Raw genomic sequence first — 13,965 nt, 5'->3', positions numbered from 1 at the left:
GCCAAGTTCATCTACTATGCTCCTGAAATTGTATTCACTCATTCAAGATTTATCGAGCACCTATTACATGGCAAGTACTGTTCTGAGCTCTGGAGGATACAGCAACAAACACAACAGGCCAACTCTCCTTCAGCAGGGAACTCACTAGGGTCAAGGATATACATAGGCCAGGGAGAGAAAGGGGAAAATGACTCTTGCCAATTCACTGCATATTTTAAAAACTTCATTTCCATTCCTTTCCCAAAGACTAACAACCTTTCCCAAAGTAAGACAACACAAAGTAAAACTGAATACTCAGTGTCTCTGCAACCTGACCCATTGTTCCTCATTCTCACCTCCATGCCTTTGTTACTCTTTGCTCTCCAGCCTACTGTGCACTTGGGGATGAGAGGGCAGCAGTTAAGGTGGAGTGGAAAATGTTGGACTTGGAGTCAGAAGACTCCAGGTCCAAACAAGCTATTTAACCTCTCTGACCTTAGTTTCCTGTCTATGAGAGGGGCTCCTGACTACTGTACTACCTCTCTGTGATATACTCTTCGAGCAAAGACTTTCCCAGGGATCAATGGCTTAACCTCATTAAATGTTCTCAAGGCCAAAAATTACCTTTTTGAAGACTAGTTGGGATGTTGTTGCCATAGCTTAAGGGAAAGGTATTGGAGGCTTGAGTTATAAATGTAGAAAAGGTAGTGATGGATTTAAGAGACAACACAGAAGTAGAAGCAACAGGATTTGGTGATTGATTGGATGTGGACTGTAAGGGGTTGCAGAGGAGGATTCCAAGATATTTCTGCAGGTGGCTGTAGTCTGAGTGACTAAGAGAACCACCTGTTTCATGCTCATTAACTCTGTGAGGTTTAGCTCTCTGTTCTTCCAAATAGAAAAAAAGGCTCTGGCCCATATTCATTTTTAAATAGTAATGACTGTTCAGGGAATTGCAAACTCACTGCCTAAACTAACGTTTTCTTTTTATCACACAGCATTCCAGTGTCTTTCCATCCTCCCCTCCCTCTGGACTTTCTGATGAGCCCCAGTCTGCCTCTCCCTCACCCAGCTACATGTGGTCCTCAAGTGCACCGCCCCGTTACTCTCCACCCTACTATCCACCTTTTGAAAAGCCACCACCTTACAGTCCCTAAAGAGGAATGCCTGCTGGCTATTGAGATTATTGTGGCTTTTGTATTTCTGCTTCAGTGGAAGTGTGTAGGGTACAAAATTTAAAGTGTGACTTTTATGCATAAAGTTTTACAATGGCCTGCCAGGCTAGGGAAAGATAGGGATGAAGCTTATTCATTATTAGTGCAGAGCAGGGGTGGCTAGGCTGAACCCAGCACAGAAGAAGGGCAGCTCACACTCTCTAAGCAAGGCTGGGGAGCCAGCCCAGCAAGAAGCTTGTCGTGTTTGGACCTGCATTACCCTATGCTCCACCTCTGTATTCAGCAGAAGTGTGGTTGCCATCTGTTTCACTTTATGTAAAGAAGTGTTGTCCTCAGGCCCTTGGCAGATTGCCACCCCAGCACCTAGGTTGAAGCACCCGGCTTATAGGTCCTATCTTTCCCTACCACTAAAGTCAGTCCCTAAGGACAATTTCCCAGCTGATGGGGCTACACAGTAGTTCCAATACAGAGAGTTCTGGCTAAGATTTTGTTTGCTTGAGTCTGGATGTTGAAAAAGGCTGCCCATATCTCTTACTCCTTTCTTCTCTGTGAGTATTGTAAAAATGGCTGTTGTGATCACTCAGCTCAGCTTTTGTAATTGGTACCTCCTAAAGGGAAAAGTGCAATATTCTTGCATCTTCAGTAGTGGGGAACAGGATGTATTGTTCCGGAAACACTGAAATACACAGCAACATGTGAGATGCTTTAAGTAGATCACTTACGAGACAGTGGTTCTACTACATGTTGCATTATTACAAAATACATTTGCTACAGGAGATATAAATCTTATGGTTGTAATTAAGAGTTTAAAAATGTTATAAATTAGGTTCTTGGGTCGTGATATGAATTGTTACTAATCTTTGTGACTATTTAATCTTCAAATATTGTGCTTAACCCCAGCAATCTGCACGTATCCTGCACCCCACCCCAAAAGACTGTATTTTAATACCACTGGTCTTACTGGTCTTTTTTTCTGTTGAGACCAGTCATGACAGCATTCAAGATTATGAAAGTGTTACAATGCCGCTTCAAGTCTGCAAAACCTCAAACATAGCCAACTTGACAAATACTTAAGTGTTATGGTAGATTTAAAATCCATCTGGCACACCGTGGTAGATTATTTGTACAGTTCTTTTAATTACACATAGCTTTAAACCATCAACCTGATAAGTTTAAAACACTTTTGCACCCATGCCTTCACTTCAGAATGAACACCTTCATTGTGATCTTATGTTAACCTGAGAATTGATTTAAAGTAAGATTTATAATCCTAAACTTTATAACGTAAAAAATACAGGGGCTACAGGACGGTACCTAATTAGACAGTTCTCCAAACACAGAACACACACTAGAAAAATTTCCGGCCAATATTGCTACCTCCCAACTTAATGGATTAGAGGTAGCAGACAAATGCTGGTGCTCCCATCTACCTTGTAGACACCCAGCCATCAAGAATCAAGGCACAAGAAGTGCACTCTCTCATTATTAACAGTAAATGTTTGCAAGATATCCAGTTTAACTTTCAGCATCATGAATGTTGTCTTATCCAGATTTTGAATCTGAAAAACTATAATCCTTTTGTGTTATACAAAATTACTATGATTTTTTACAGTTCTGAGCATATTAAAATTCTACTGGATTTCAAAGAGACTAATACCCAATTGACTTACTAAACAAATACCAACTTGTAATACTCAATGAATTTTTTTGCCATTTACACTTGACCATTTGCTTTAGTGAATGTCTATATTTAATTTTTTAAAGGCACCATTACACAGTATATCCTACATTTATCACATTTCTTAAAGTGTTAAGATTCTATGGCTCATTTCTATGTATTTTTCTTACTTTACAAAATAACCTGAAACAGTATAGATTTTGTAACACTTAATTTCAGCAGCTTTTATTACATTGAATTATATAAAGTGCATGTTACCTTGGAAAAATTATTTTCTGCTTTACTCTTTTGCAAAACATTTGCTGTAATGAAGGGATTTGTATTTCCAATGTGTATCTTGACTGCATTTTGTAATATTTACTGCTTTATTCCTAATTCTGCTTTAAAGTATTGAACTGGGCATGAAACATTAAAATATTAATCCAGAACCTGTATAAACTGGATGTTGCTTAAAATCTGTATCACTGCCATGTTGAAAACTCAGACTGCTTTTGTGATGTTTCAAATGAATAAAACTATCCTCCTCCTTATCCACTTGTGTCAAGGTAGCTATAAAAGTACAGCAAATGCTCTAAAGCAACTGACAGCAGCTGACTCACTTTTGACTATTAGGGTTCAAGATAAAAGGGGACATGATTAACCAACATATAAAACCTAATGGGAAATTCTGCCATGCTGTCATCAGAAATACAGCTCCAGTCTCCTGCTGCAAAAATTGAAAAATGTAAAAACCCATATAATTTCTGAAAGACAATCTTGTAAAACACGCACTCAAACATCAGAATTAAATCATTTTATTTTTGCCACAAGAAGCTCTAAGAACTAATATCAGGCCATGGTTAATGAAAAGTAGAACTTAAAGTCATGACAGGGAAGATTGTACAAGTGTGAACATTACAGTACTGGGAGGAATGAACAAGGTTTCATATGGTTGACCAGCCAGAAAGCCAGTGCTGTTAAGTTAGCATTTAATTCTTTAGAATATGCATGCCTTGACAATACAAAATACCTTGATCAATGTTTACCATTTTTTATCTTTTTGGTACAATGGGGAAAAATGTGGCATTATTTCTTCATAGTAGTTGTGTGTGGGGGATCGTTACCACCAAAATCATAATAATCATTTAAAGTATATTTTAAAGTTAGTCTTGCAAGATTGTTATGGCATTTTAAAATTTCTGTAGTTTAAGCATTTTCATTTTGTCGTATCTCTTAACAAATTACTATTTCAAGTAGTTCCTATCCAGAATATTTACAGGTAATTTAGCATAGGAGCAAATCTGAAGCTAACTTCAAAGACGAAAAGGAAGTTCAAGAGCCAGAGAGCTAAGTATAAGATAGAAAAACCACATGATAATTTTAAACAGCATCTTGCTACAGATTTCCAATCCAATAAATACCAGGAATGAAGGACTTCTGCCCCAAAGAAGTATTTCACATGAACTGCGAACTTTGGATATGAAAACTTATAGAAAAACTGAAGACCCTGAGACACATGCAAGTAAGAGTCTTCTGGCAAAAATACAATTTAATTTTCCAGTTTCTCTCCTCCCAAAAAACTCCAGAAGATACCTTTAGTAGGCACAGTTTAAATGTCATATTCAGAATTTACAGAGCACAGCAGCAGCAAATAATTACATCCCTATTATTCAGAACACATAGTTTTCCATTATAGAATTAGTTCCTGGTTTGTCATAATAGGCTTGTAGAAACTGCCAAGTTTTATTATGACAAACTAATTGACCTAGCAGTTGAGTCTGAAAGATCTGGAAGCTCTGCCGGCACCCGTATCATTCACATTGGTAGAAGTAATTATGTCTAACTGGTGAAATAGCATTAATGAAACTCAAACAAATTTTCACTGAGAACATTTCAGAGTGCACACTATAGTCAAAGAGTGATGTTATCAATATGTACACAAAAAAGAAACAGATATGGTGATTCCAGAGATCACAGAGTCTTAAGTTATAAGGTAATTTCAAATTTCCCAGGGGTTAGTTTACAAATGGTTTGAAGGTCTAGACTTACAGAACAGAAAACAGATAAATGCACATCACTCTACCCCTTGGCAAGCAAAGGATTTTTTTTCTTGTATTATTGCATGTACTGATGCCTGATACCCTCAGCTACCAACTTAAGAAACACTGAAACCACTACCTTCAAATCCAGCTTACCATCAGAAGAACGATGTATACATGAGAAATTATGATTAAAGCTTTAAGTTCAAAGTCAAGAAATAGGCTATTTTTTAAAATACATGGTAAGGAGAAAGAAAATATCTATGTTGGACTAAGAAATACTTAAGCAAGGTTACAAATGACTAATAACTATGCACAACAATCTTTTCCAGTATCAATTTTTTCCTTTGCACAAAAACAAAAAATCATTTACAGACGTTCAACAATTCTGTTATAAATTGCTAGGCTATATGTATGTTCCAACCTGCTTCCTTTTAGTACTAGCACAGTTTAGTACTAGCACTTCAGTAAGTGTTAACTTTATTTTCTAAGTGTTTAAATATGTGTCATTTTAAAAAGAAGTGGTATTTATTGTTGTCAAGAAAAATGGGAACTGACAAGCCTATATAACATTCCTTATGTAGTTTCTGATTGCTATAATATTGCAGCAATTTGCAGATGGAATAAAACTTATTTTAGAAGGGGTAAAAACCTAACAAATCTTGCTGAAAGGAAAATACTAGATCACTGATTCAACTATTTCAAATAAAGACTTCCTATTGGAGATTCTACATAATATGAACATTTAAAAATATATGCCAGTAGCCTCCCACCCAAAATATGTAAAGTCTCACCCATGGAATCTATCATTTACAAGGATTTATACATAAAGATTCATTTGGTGGCTTTCAGATTCAAAATTTGAAAATTTTCATGGGAATATTTTTAACCATAAGAAGCAAAAAGGAAATCTTCATTCCATTCTCTACAATGTGGTAGCCAGAGAATTAAAAATACATGCAACAGGACTTTTCATCTCCTCCTATCCGCCATTACAGAGATTTTTTTTTTTCGTTAGTTTTTTGTCCCCAGAGACCACATTGCAAAGGTATAAAGTGGTCTAGCCACCAAAGTCTTTTACAGACTATGGCAATGAAAGCAAGGATTAATTCTGATTAGCTAAATCTAATTTGTTCTTCAGATGAGAGACTTGTCTGCATGGCTATTTTCATGGAGAGAGGGTAGCAGGAGGTTGCTGTCCGCTTGGACTAGCAGATTACACAACCCAAGCAGAGACTTATTCTGACATTTTCCAGAACAACTCTAAAACTTTACTCTTTATGCCATATACAAGACAAAACACACATTTATTGTCTCAATGTTAAGAAAATTGAGAATTCAGCAGTAAAGTGCTAACATGGAAGGGGAAAGTTGTAAGACGTACTAGGGTATGCTAATAACTCCAGTTATTTTCAAAGAACATTCAGACTGCTTCAAATTCTATTCAGAAAACTATCTCTCCAAGCTTTTAATTTTTGCCTTTTAAATGAGCTGAAAACTAACTATATAAACAGATACTTGGGGAGGGGGTCTCACCTCTAGTCAAAACTTTCAGAAAAATTTGCTTCTAAAAATTATGAACAAAAATCCCACTACACTTCTTTCAGATAATGTGGCAGATCAAATTAACTTATTTGCACCTTGTTTTACAGATCTTCTGAAACCCCTGCCCCATCATCCAAAACACAACTTTCTAGTATTTCAAAGGAGTTTAGTAAGATTCTGGTATTATAAATTCAAACTCAGTACTGCCATCTGTTACATTTTGTTTAAAAATTGAATCATTTTCCTGCTGAATAAAAATATCTTCCCAGGTCATTGGCTTGTTCTGAGTAGATGTAGTGGTCCCTACTGGAGGTTCTTTTCCAGTGTCAACCTTATACCCAATACCATCACCCTTCATTGCAGGCATAGTGCTTGATCTATCGGAAAGATATGCATATTGTCTAATTTGTAAAGACCTGCATGGATGTAAACGATAAAGCTTTGAGTCCCCAGAAGGATCTTGACTATGAACTGACTTTATATGTGAAGACATAAACTGATAGTTGATGAAAGATTTGCCACAGGCCAAACACTGATACCTTCGCTCCCCTGTGTGATGAATTTCATGCTTTGTGCGATATTCTGCAAGAGGAAATACCTTCTCACAGTAACGGCACGGATACTTCTTCTCCCAAGAATGAATGTTAAAATGTCTCCGCAAGCTTGTCAGACAGACATATGACCTTTTGCATACAATACAGATATAATAGACCCTTCCATCTACTATTAACTCATAGTGATCATCATGTTTTACTTTCATACGTTTGTTTGCCATCTCGCTGCCAGACGTTTTTGGTATTTCATTCTCAAGTCTGGCCTCCCCTTCATCAGGGTCATCTTTGACAGGGATCACTATATCATAAGTATCTTCACCGATATTTGCATAAACCTTGCAACCAGTCGATAAGCCTTCAATTTCAGTAGCTGTATCTAAAGTAATGATCTTCTGACCCTCCATTAGATGTTTTGATCCTAAGCCTGGATCATTGGTATTTCTAGTAATTATATCTGAAATTTTTAAGGAATTGGAAAGTGGTTCTTGAAGAAGTGTAGGAATCTGCATCTTCTGTATTAATGATCCATCAAAACTGGTATTTTGGGAGGTATCAGCCTGTGGGACCAAAGATGTATTACTGACGGCCGAGTCAGGACTGGAGCTAATAGTGTCATCATCATCATCTATAATTTCCTCCTCCTCCTCTTCATTGGCCTTGTTTCCTGTTAAAATAGCACTGTTTGGTGTCTGCTGATTCTGCACAAGTAAATTGATTGAAGAAGGTATATGATTTGGAAGTGAAGAACTGACATTTGGTGGTGTAGAAAGTGGTGTCTGATTTAACAAAATAATATTAGGAGTCAGATGTGTTGGAGCTGAAGATACCAACAATTTTTCACTTCCTTGTGTTTGGCTCAGAGTTGCCTGATTCACAGGAGTAGGAAGTTTCTGAGTAGGTGTGATATTTGTTAAAGGGGGAGAGTTATTGCTAGCACTAGGTGCAACATCTGAAATAGCAACAGGGCCTGGGTTAGACTGGACCTGTGCCACTGTGTTATTACTTGGCAAAGTCTCCTTTGTGGGCAGAATCTCGGAGCAAAAAATGACATCATCATCATCATCATCATCAGAATCGGTAACAATGATCTTTTTCATTTCATAATCTTCGGCAGATAATGAAAAAGACTCTGTTATAATAGGCATTATAGTAGCCCCGTTATCTTGGGCTTCATCTTTTGACTTCTGTATTACAAGGTTCTTGTCACCAGAATCAGGAGGTAAAGGTTCAGTATTACCATCCTGAGCTGTACCTGAGATGCTTTTAACCTGTGACAATGGGACACCAAGCTCTGCTATAAATTTCACTCCTAATAACTGCCCTGATTTAATTAACTCATCAAGCAAATCTGATCTAACACGAACAATTTTAGAACTATAGATATAATTGAGAATTTCTGCAAAGATCTCTGCTCTTATAAAGCTCAGTTCAACAACTTGCCCAGCAACAGAGAAGAGCTGATGGAAGTAGGTACTAGAAGCTGAAAGAATATTCTTGTGGGCCCGGAATTTTCGGTCTTCCACAATAACGGTAACATCACAAAAGAGTCCATGGCCACGTTGCTCATTCAAGGAGTTCAGCAGACTGCCAGAGTACTGAATGTCTGTAGCAGAAATCAGTTTTCTACTCTCCATGCCTTTAAGAGAAAGAGAGGAGGGGATGGGAAAGGATTAGAGAGAAAAAAACAAAAGTACTTATCATTTAGAATTTAAGCTGCAGCATCATTAGTTTATTCAAGTTTTAACCAAAGTTTGGCATAATTTTTTGGCTTTTACAGAAATTGTTCATACAGGTTGGCTTTTGGAACAAGTGTCAAATCTCATGGCTTGCTCCTGAGCTGAGCAAGTTTTACACTGTTATAGAGACTTGAACAGTAATCTCCATAGTCACCTTCTTTTGAATATTAGATACATGCATCTCCACTAAGTGATTTTTAAAGATTAGAATTAATTTTCTTAGTCCCAATTTTGGGTTTTCTCTCCAAGAAGAGGTAAGAGTTGATTTTTAACTGTCAAAATTAAGGAAAATCATCATGAACACACAGAAGTTACTTCTCTATAAATGATTTAAATGTCAGAAAGCTCAGTGCGTGCAATACTGTGTCTGAAATTCACACTCTTAACTAATCTTTAAGAATATATGCAGAATCTACACCCTGGAGCCAATGACATTTATAAACACTGACAATTATTACCTCCCAACGTCCCATTATTTTTCTGTTATTTAAATTGGGGTGCCTCATCTTGATAAACTATTAAACATCTTTCTTACCCTTTCCTCTTTCTTCATCCCCTTGTCCCTTCCCCTCATCTCTCCATCTTTACAATTTCCAGAGGTGGAATGTTAAACAGTGCCAAGTGAAGTCAACAGACACTATCATGAAAAAATATGACAAAGGAAAAGGAAAGTTTACCATTTCTAAATGCCCACTTCCAAGAAAACACGAAACATTTCATTTTTGTTGGTAAAGAATTATGTGCATTGGTATGAGAACTTTTTCACACCAAATGAGTTAGTGAAAATGAAAACATTAACTTACTGGAATAGATTACGCTAGAAAAAGGGGATGATGTTCAGAATGCATTGTTGTGTAGCACTAGCAAAACATCATTTTTTGCACTTTGCAGAAGATATTTCCAGTAACAGAGGCCAAAGTTTAAAAAAATCCATATATTAAATATACATACAATATCCATACATATGATTATATATGGTTATATTTTAATACATGGATATTATATATTAACAATTAGTTGACAAGTAATTTTAGTGAAGAAATATTTTTATTAATATTCTCTCCCTTTGAAGTTACCAAAAAGGTATAGATGTCACAATGCTTAAGTTACATACACGTGGAGGGCAATTCTGTCTCAAATACCTTCTAAATTTTTCAAAATGATACCTTAAGAACAAACAGCAGGCAAAAAGTCTAAAAATCAAAGATTTAAAACATTATTAGAAGGTGTTGCATGTTAACAGTACCAAGGAATTTCAGGTTACCATAAAGGTATTCATCATCAGAAAGGGTGACCTTTGGACAGTTTGCCAAAAACCAGGGCTTCCGAAATACGGGCATTTCGACAGAAGTCGATTTTAAGAGGAAAGACAGGTTTTCTGAAAACGGCACGCAATTTTTGTCAGTTGCACACGGGTTCTTCCAATATGGGAATGCGTCAAATGTACGTGTCCAGGTGACACTGGGACTCGGTTTCGTTTCGTTTATGTGTCCCCCTCCTCCCCGTCAGGGTGGGCCCAGGGACAGCACAAGTCGGTCTGAACCCACCCCGAAGATCTGCTATTCGACTGTGGAAAAGCCATTCCACATCACTGTGAAACCCTTGACCAAGGGCCGGTTTGGAGGAGCTGGTGACGGTGGAAAAAGAGATAAAAGCCATCCGCGAGGGAGTGAAACAAACCGACACGCGGCTCCCTGCGGCAGCTGAACCTCATCTCCCTTCCTCCACCTCCCTCTTCCCTATATGGACCCTGCCAGCTGCAACCGAGGTTTTTAACCCCAATTCACGTGCAAAGCAAGCTTCTTGCAAATACAGATGGAGGTACAAACAGCAGAGTGAAGGCGGGAGGAATATGGGGTACCAGGGAAAGTAGAAGGTGGTGAAAGGCAGGGTGGGGTGTTGGGGGGGGGGGGATGAAGCGAAGCAGGCGGCATTGTTGTGCCCCGGGAAGGGGACGGAAGGGGAGGATGGGCCCGGCAGAAAAGCTCTAAATCAAAGTAGGGGCTGGGGGAGTAAAAGAGGCACAAAAAAGCAGGGAGAGGGGCGAGGGAAAAGCCAAGTGGGTCTCTGTGATGGGCTCCCCACGCCCCGGGGCCTACCCAGGGCACCGGCAGCCCCTCGGCCCCTAACGGCGAAGAGGACCGCGCCGCCGCCCTCGCGGCTCGTCCCCTCCTTCACTCCCCGGCCCACACAAAGAAAGAGCCGGAGGAGCAGAGCCTCCGACTCTGCCGCTTCCTGGTTCAAGTGAGGCGAATGCAAACGCAGGCGCGGCCCAGGGACGGAGAAGGCAAGCGCGCTCCTTCGCCCCCTCCCGGATTGGGGCCGGGTCCTCACCTGCTTCGCGGCGCCGCCGCTCCTCCACCTCGGGACGCGCGGAAGGCTGGGAGTCCCCCAACAAGAAGAAGCCGCACTCCCCGGCGATTCTGCCCCTTCTTTAAACGTCGCTCCAGTCTGGGTCGACGTCGACGCGGCCGCCGCCTCCTGCCGCCAACGCTGCTACAGCTGCCCCACGCCGCCGACAGAGGGCACAGCGCGGGGGCGAAGCGCTCAAGTCAAAGGCGCCCTCCTCTTCCGAGCGCAGGCCGGGGTGGTCCGGAAGGGCCCGAGCTTGAGGCGGCTCCACCTCGGCGCCGTGCTCTGCCTTCGGCTCTTTCCGCAAGGGGGCGGAGGAAGACTGGGAAGCTCTTGTGTGTTCGGCTATTTCCGGAGGGCGAAAGGGTGGGAAAAAAGGAAAGGGAAAGATCTGTAAGGCAGTCGCAAGCAATTGGATGGAAGGCACGCGAGTCGTTTTCATCGAAATTCAATGTGAACTTCTAGGGCCTACAAACTTTTAGAGACTATACAGGTTTCATTTCTTTTGCAAATTTGAATCTGCTCTATTAGACTGTTTGCTAGATGATAACCCATCTTGAAATAGAATACATACAATCAAATATGAATTAACAACTTCTTATGGTAATTCAAGTTCTGGGATAACAAGACAGCAACTACATTACAGTAACTACTTTTAAGAAAGAAATTTAGTGTTTGGACAACTGTCTTCTTAATTGAATACTGAATGATGCAGTACTGTGTTAATTCCCTCATTTCAACTAGCATTTACTAACCCCTTGCTTGATCTGTAGCAAAAACCCTATGTTAGGCTCTCGAGAATACAAAAATGAATAACCCAAAGGTCTCTACCTCTTTAGGGAGCTCAGTAGGTAGGTACACAAACATGGACAAAAATATTTGTACAAGGTGTAGAAGCAGAGAAGAGAATAGCAAATCGAGTGCTGTCATTTGACCTGTATCTTGAAAGATTAATAATATTAACACTTGCATTTTTAATTTTTTATTATTACTATTTTAATTTTTTATTATTACTATTTCCATAGCATTTCATCTTCAGAGGGCTTTAGTGTCTGACACATAGTAAGTGTTCAGTGATTAATGACTGAAAAAATACATTGTGAGTTACATAATTTTTAAAAATCCTCTGCTAATACCCTTCCAACTGAGTGCCATAATGAATGAAACAACAGGATGGGTGTTTGGAGAGCAAAATATTTCCCTTTTAGGCTGGTTATTGATCATATCTTCAACCAAGGAACCAAATAGTAACTTTTTTCTGCCCTAATTAAGGCCATTCACTACCTTCCTTATCTTTTTAAAAAGATATTTATAGGATAATACTGCATTCATTTCCAAAAATCTTAAATTTGTACCTATTAATACCTTGCAGTAGAATTCCTGTGCTTCTTTCCTAAAAAAAAAAAAAATTTGCTGAAAATGTCCATCAGGATATTAGACTGAAAACAGATCTAATTATATCTAATTTTCTCTGACAGGAAATCAGACATGGATGTCATCATCTACCCATCCCTAATCTATTCTTCATCCTCCTCAATAAAGTAAAGCCACATGGTATAATAAAACATCAAAGTGGTATAATATAGCTGTATTTCACATGGAAATATGCAATTCCTTAAGCTCTTCTCCAAGATTTTGTATTGTGGGAAAGCAAACTATGTGGGAATTATTGCATTATTGATTTTTTATTAGGACTTAACATTATGAAAGTTTCATTATTTACTATAAAGATATTTCACGGCAAATAGAGGTATGCTGTTGTAAAGTAAACTAAGGCAGATTAGTATTTTTCCTGGCAACTGAGTACTTAATAACCATTTTTTCTGAGTTATCCTCCCCAAAACTTAGTAGTAAAAAAAAAAAATCTTAGTAATTAGAACCAGGTATTTCTTGAAAGTTTAGGATCTATTTATCTTTCAGGGGCTTCATTGATGAAAACTAAAATAAGACGTATCTTTGAAATACAGATTACAGTGGCAATAGATGCCACTCTAGATGTCATGTTTGTTGGTCACCTGTCAGTAAATTGGAAGGCACAATACAATTTATTTTGCACCAGCATTTACATCACTGAGGCTGGCAACAGAATTACCTTGCCTTTGTCACTTTCCTGAAAGTGTTTTAAAAGTTTGGAAGACCAACTGACATATGATGAAACCTGTTCATTCAAAGCACAGCAAACCTTCTCTTCCCTTCTTGCTGTATCTCTCACCCCCTAACCAAGCTAAAACTAAACAAGTTTAAAAGCTACCTATAATGAAAGAGGATCCAATGGTCAGGAAAGGAATTTTATTTGTAGGAAAGCAGAACAGACCAAGAAGCCTGAGTGGCCTTAATAATCATCTTTGGGACAGGATCACCGGAAAGTTTAATTAATTTTCTGTTTCTCAACTAGTTATTTTACTTTTACTTTTGTTTCTAATCTGGAGGGCTTAACCCTACTTCAAACAACTCAGTAGTTTGAACCCTACTTCAAACAACAACAACTCATTTTGGGAGGCTTAGGTGGGAGGATCACCTGAGGTCAGAGAACAACCTATATCAAATGGATTTGGAGGTATCAATTGTTTCACATTCTAGAAAGGTTTTGTTGGCTGAAAATGGAATGAGTTAGGTTTTATAGCCATATTGTCAGTGTTTGCTTGCCTTTTGAACTTGATTATGAATTCCACGAGGGTAGTAACTGTCCTCTCCTGTGTTAAAATGCCAACAATCTTGTGGGTGCTTAATATGTATTAATTGATGACAAAAGATAAAGTGACACTCATTCAGTCTTAGAGCCCTTCCTATATGTTATGCTTATGGATACAGATTTGGTAAGGTCACTCCATGGGATCTGCAGAAACCCTAGTAAGGTAGAGTGGAAGAAACAAAATCTTAAGGAGAAGATGTGAGTGGTTTGGAATTCTGATACTGCCACTTACTAGC

The 13,965-nt window shown here is 38.8% G+C and overlaps 2 protein-coding genes across 5 annotated transcripts in view; one reads left to right on the top strand and one right to left on the bottom strand.

Moving 5' to 3' along the window:
- Nucleotides 1-3,356, top strand: part of TMEM255A (transmembrane protein 255A) — a 52,087-nt gene extending 48,731 nt beyond the window's left edge. For all 3 annotated transcript variants that reach the window (XM_025372268.1, XM_025372267.1, XM_025372266.1), the window contains one exon: nucleotides 978-3,356. In XM_025372268.1, coding sequence (XP_025228053.1) covers nucleotides 978-1,136 — 159 coding nt within the window. In that variant the 3' untranslated portion in view covers nucleotides 1,137-3,356. The remainder of the gene's footprint in view (nucleotides 1-977) is intronic.
- A 254-nt stretch (nucleotides 3,357-3,610) lies between these two features.
- ZBTB33 (zinc finger and BTB domain containing 33) lies at nucleotides 3,611-11,250 on the bottom strand. 2 transcript variants are annotated; one of them, XM_025373466.1, is made up of 3 exons: nucleotides 11,020-11,242; nucleotides 9,221-9,322; nucleotides 3,611-8,585 (listed from the first exon to the last, which is right to left on the bottom strand). In XM_025373466.1, the coding sequence occupies exon 3, from the start codon at nucleotides 8,581-8,583 to the stop codon at nucleotides 6,562-6,564; it is 2,022 nt and encodes a 673-aa protein (XP_025229251.1). In that variant the 5' UTR covers nucleotides 8,584-8,585; nucleotides 9,221-9,322; nucleotides 11,020-11,242; the 3' UTR covers nucleotides 3,611-6,561. The 2 variants fall into 2 exon arrangements, with proteins under 2 accessions (XP_025229251.1, XP_025229250.1); XM_025373465.1 differs by lacking the exon at nucleotides 9,221-9,322 and having other exon boundaries at nucleotides 11,020-11,250.
- Between the last annotated feature and the right edge of the window lie 2,715 nt (nucleotides 11,251-13,965).

The sequence above is a fragment of the Theropithecus gelada genome, chromosome X (genome assembly GCF_003255815.1).
Source record: "Theropithecus gelada isolate Dixy chromosome X, Tgel_1.0, whole genome shotgun sequence".
Classification (NCBI taxonomy): domain Eukaryota; kingdom Metazoa; phylum Chordata; class Mammalia; order Primates; family Cercopithecidae; genus Theropithecus; species Theropithecus gelada.
Note: the sequence above shows the minus strand (reverse complement) of the source record. Positions and strands in the feature narration are given on the sequence as shown.

Excerpts from the sequence above, each read along its gene's own strand:
- ZBTB33 (XM_025373465.1), bottom strand. The coding sequence starts at position 8,583 with ATGGAGAGTAGAAAACTGATTTCTGCTACAGACATTCAGTACTCTGGC.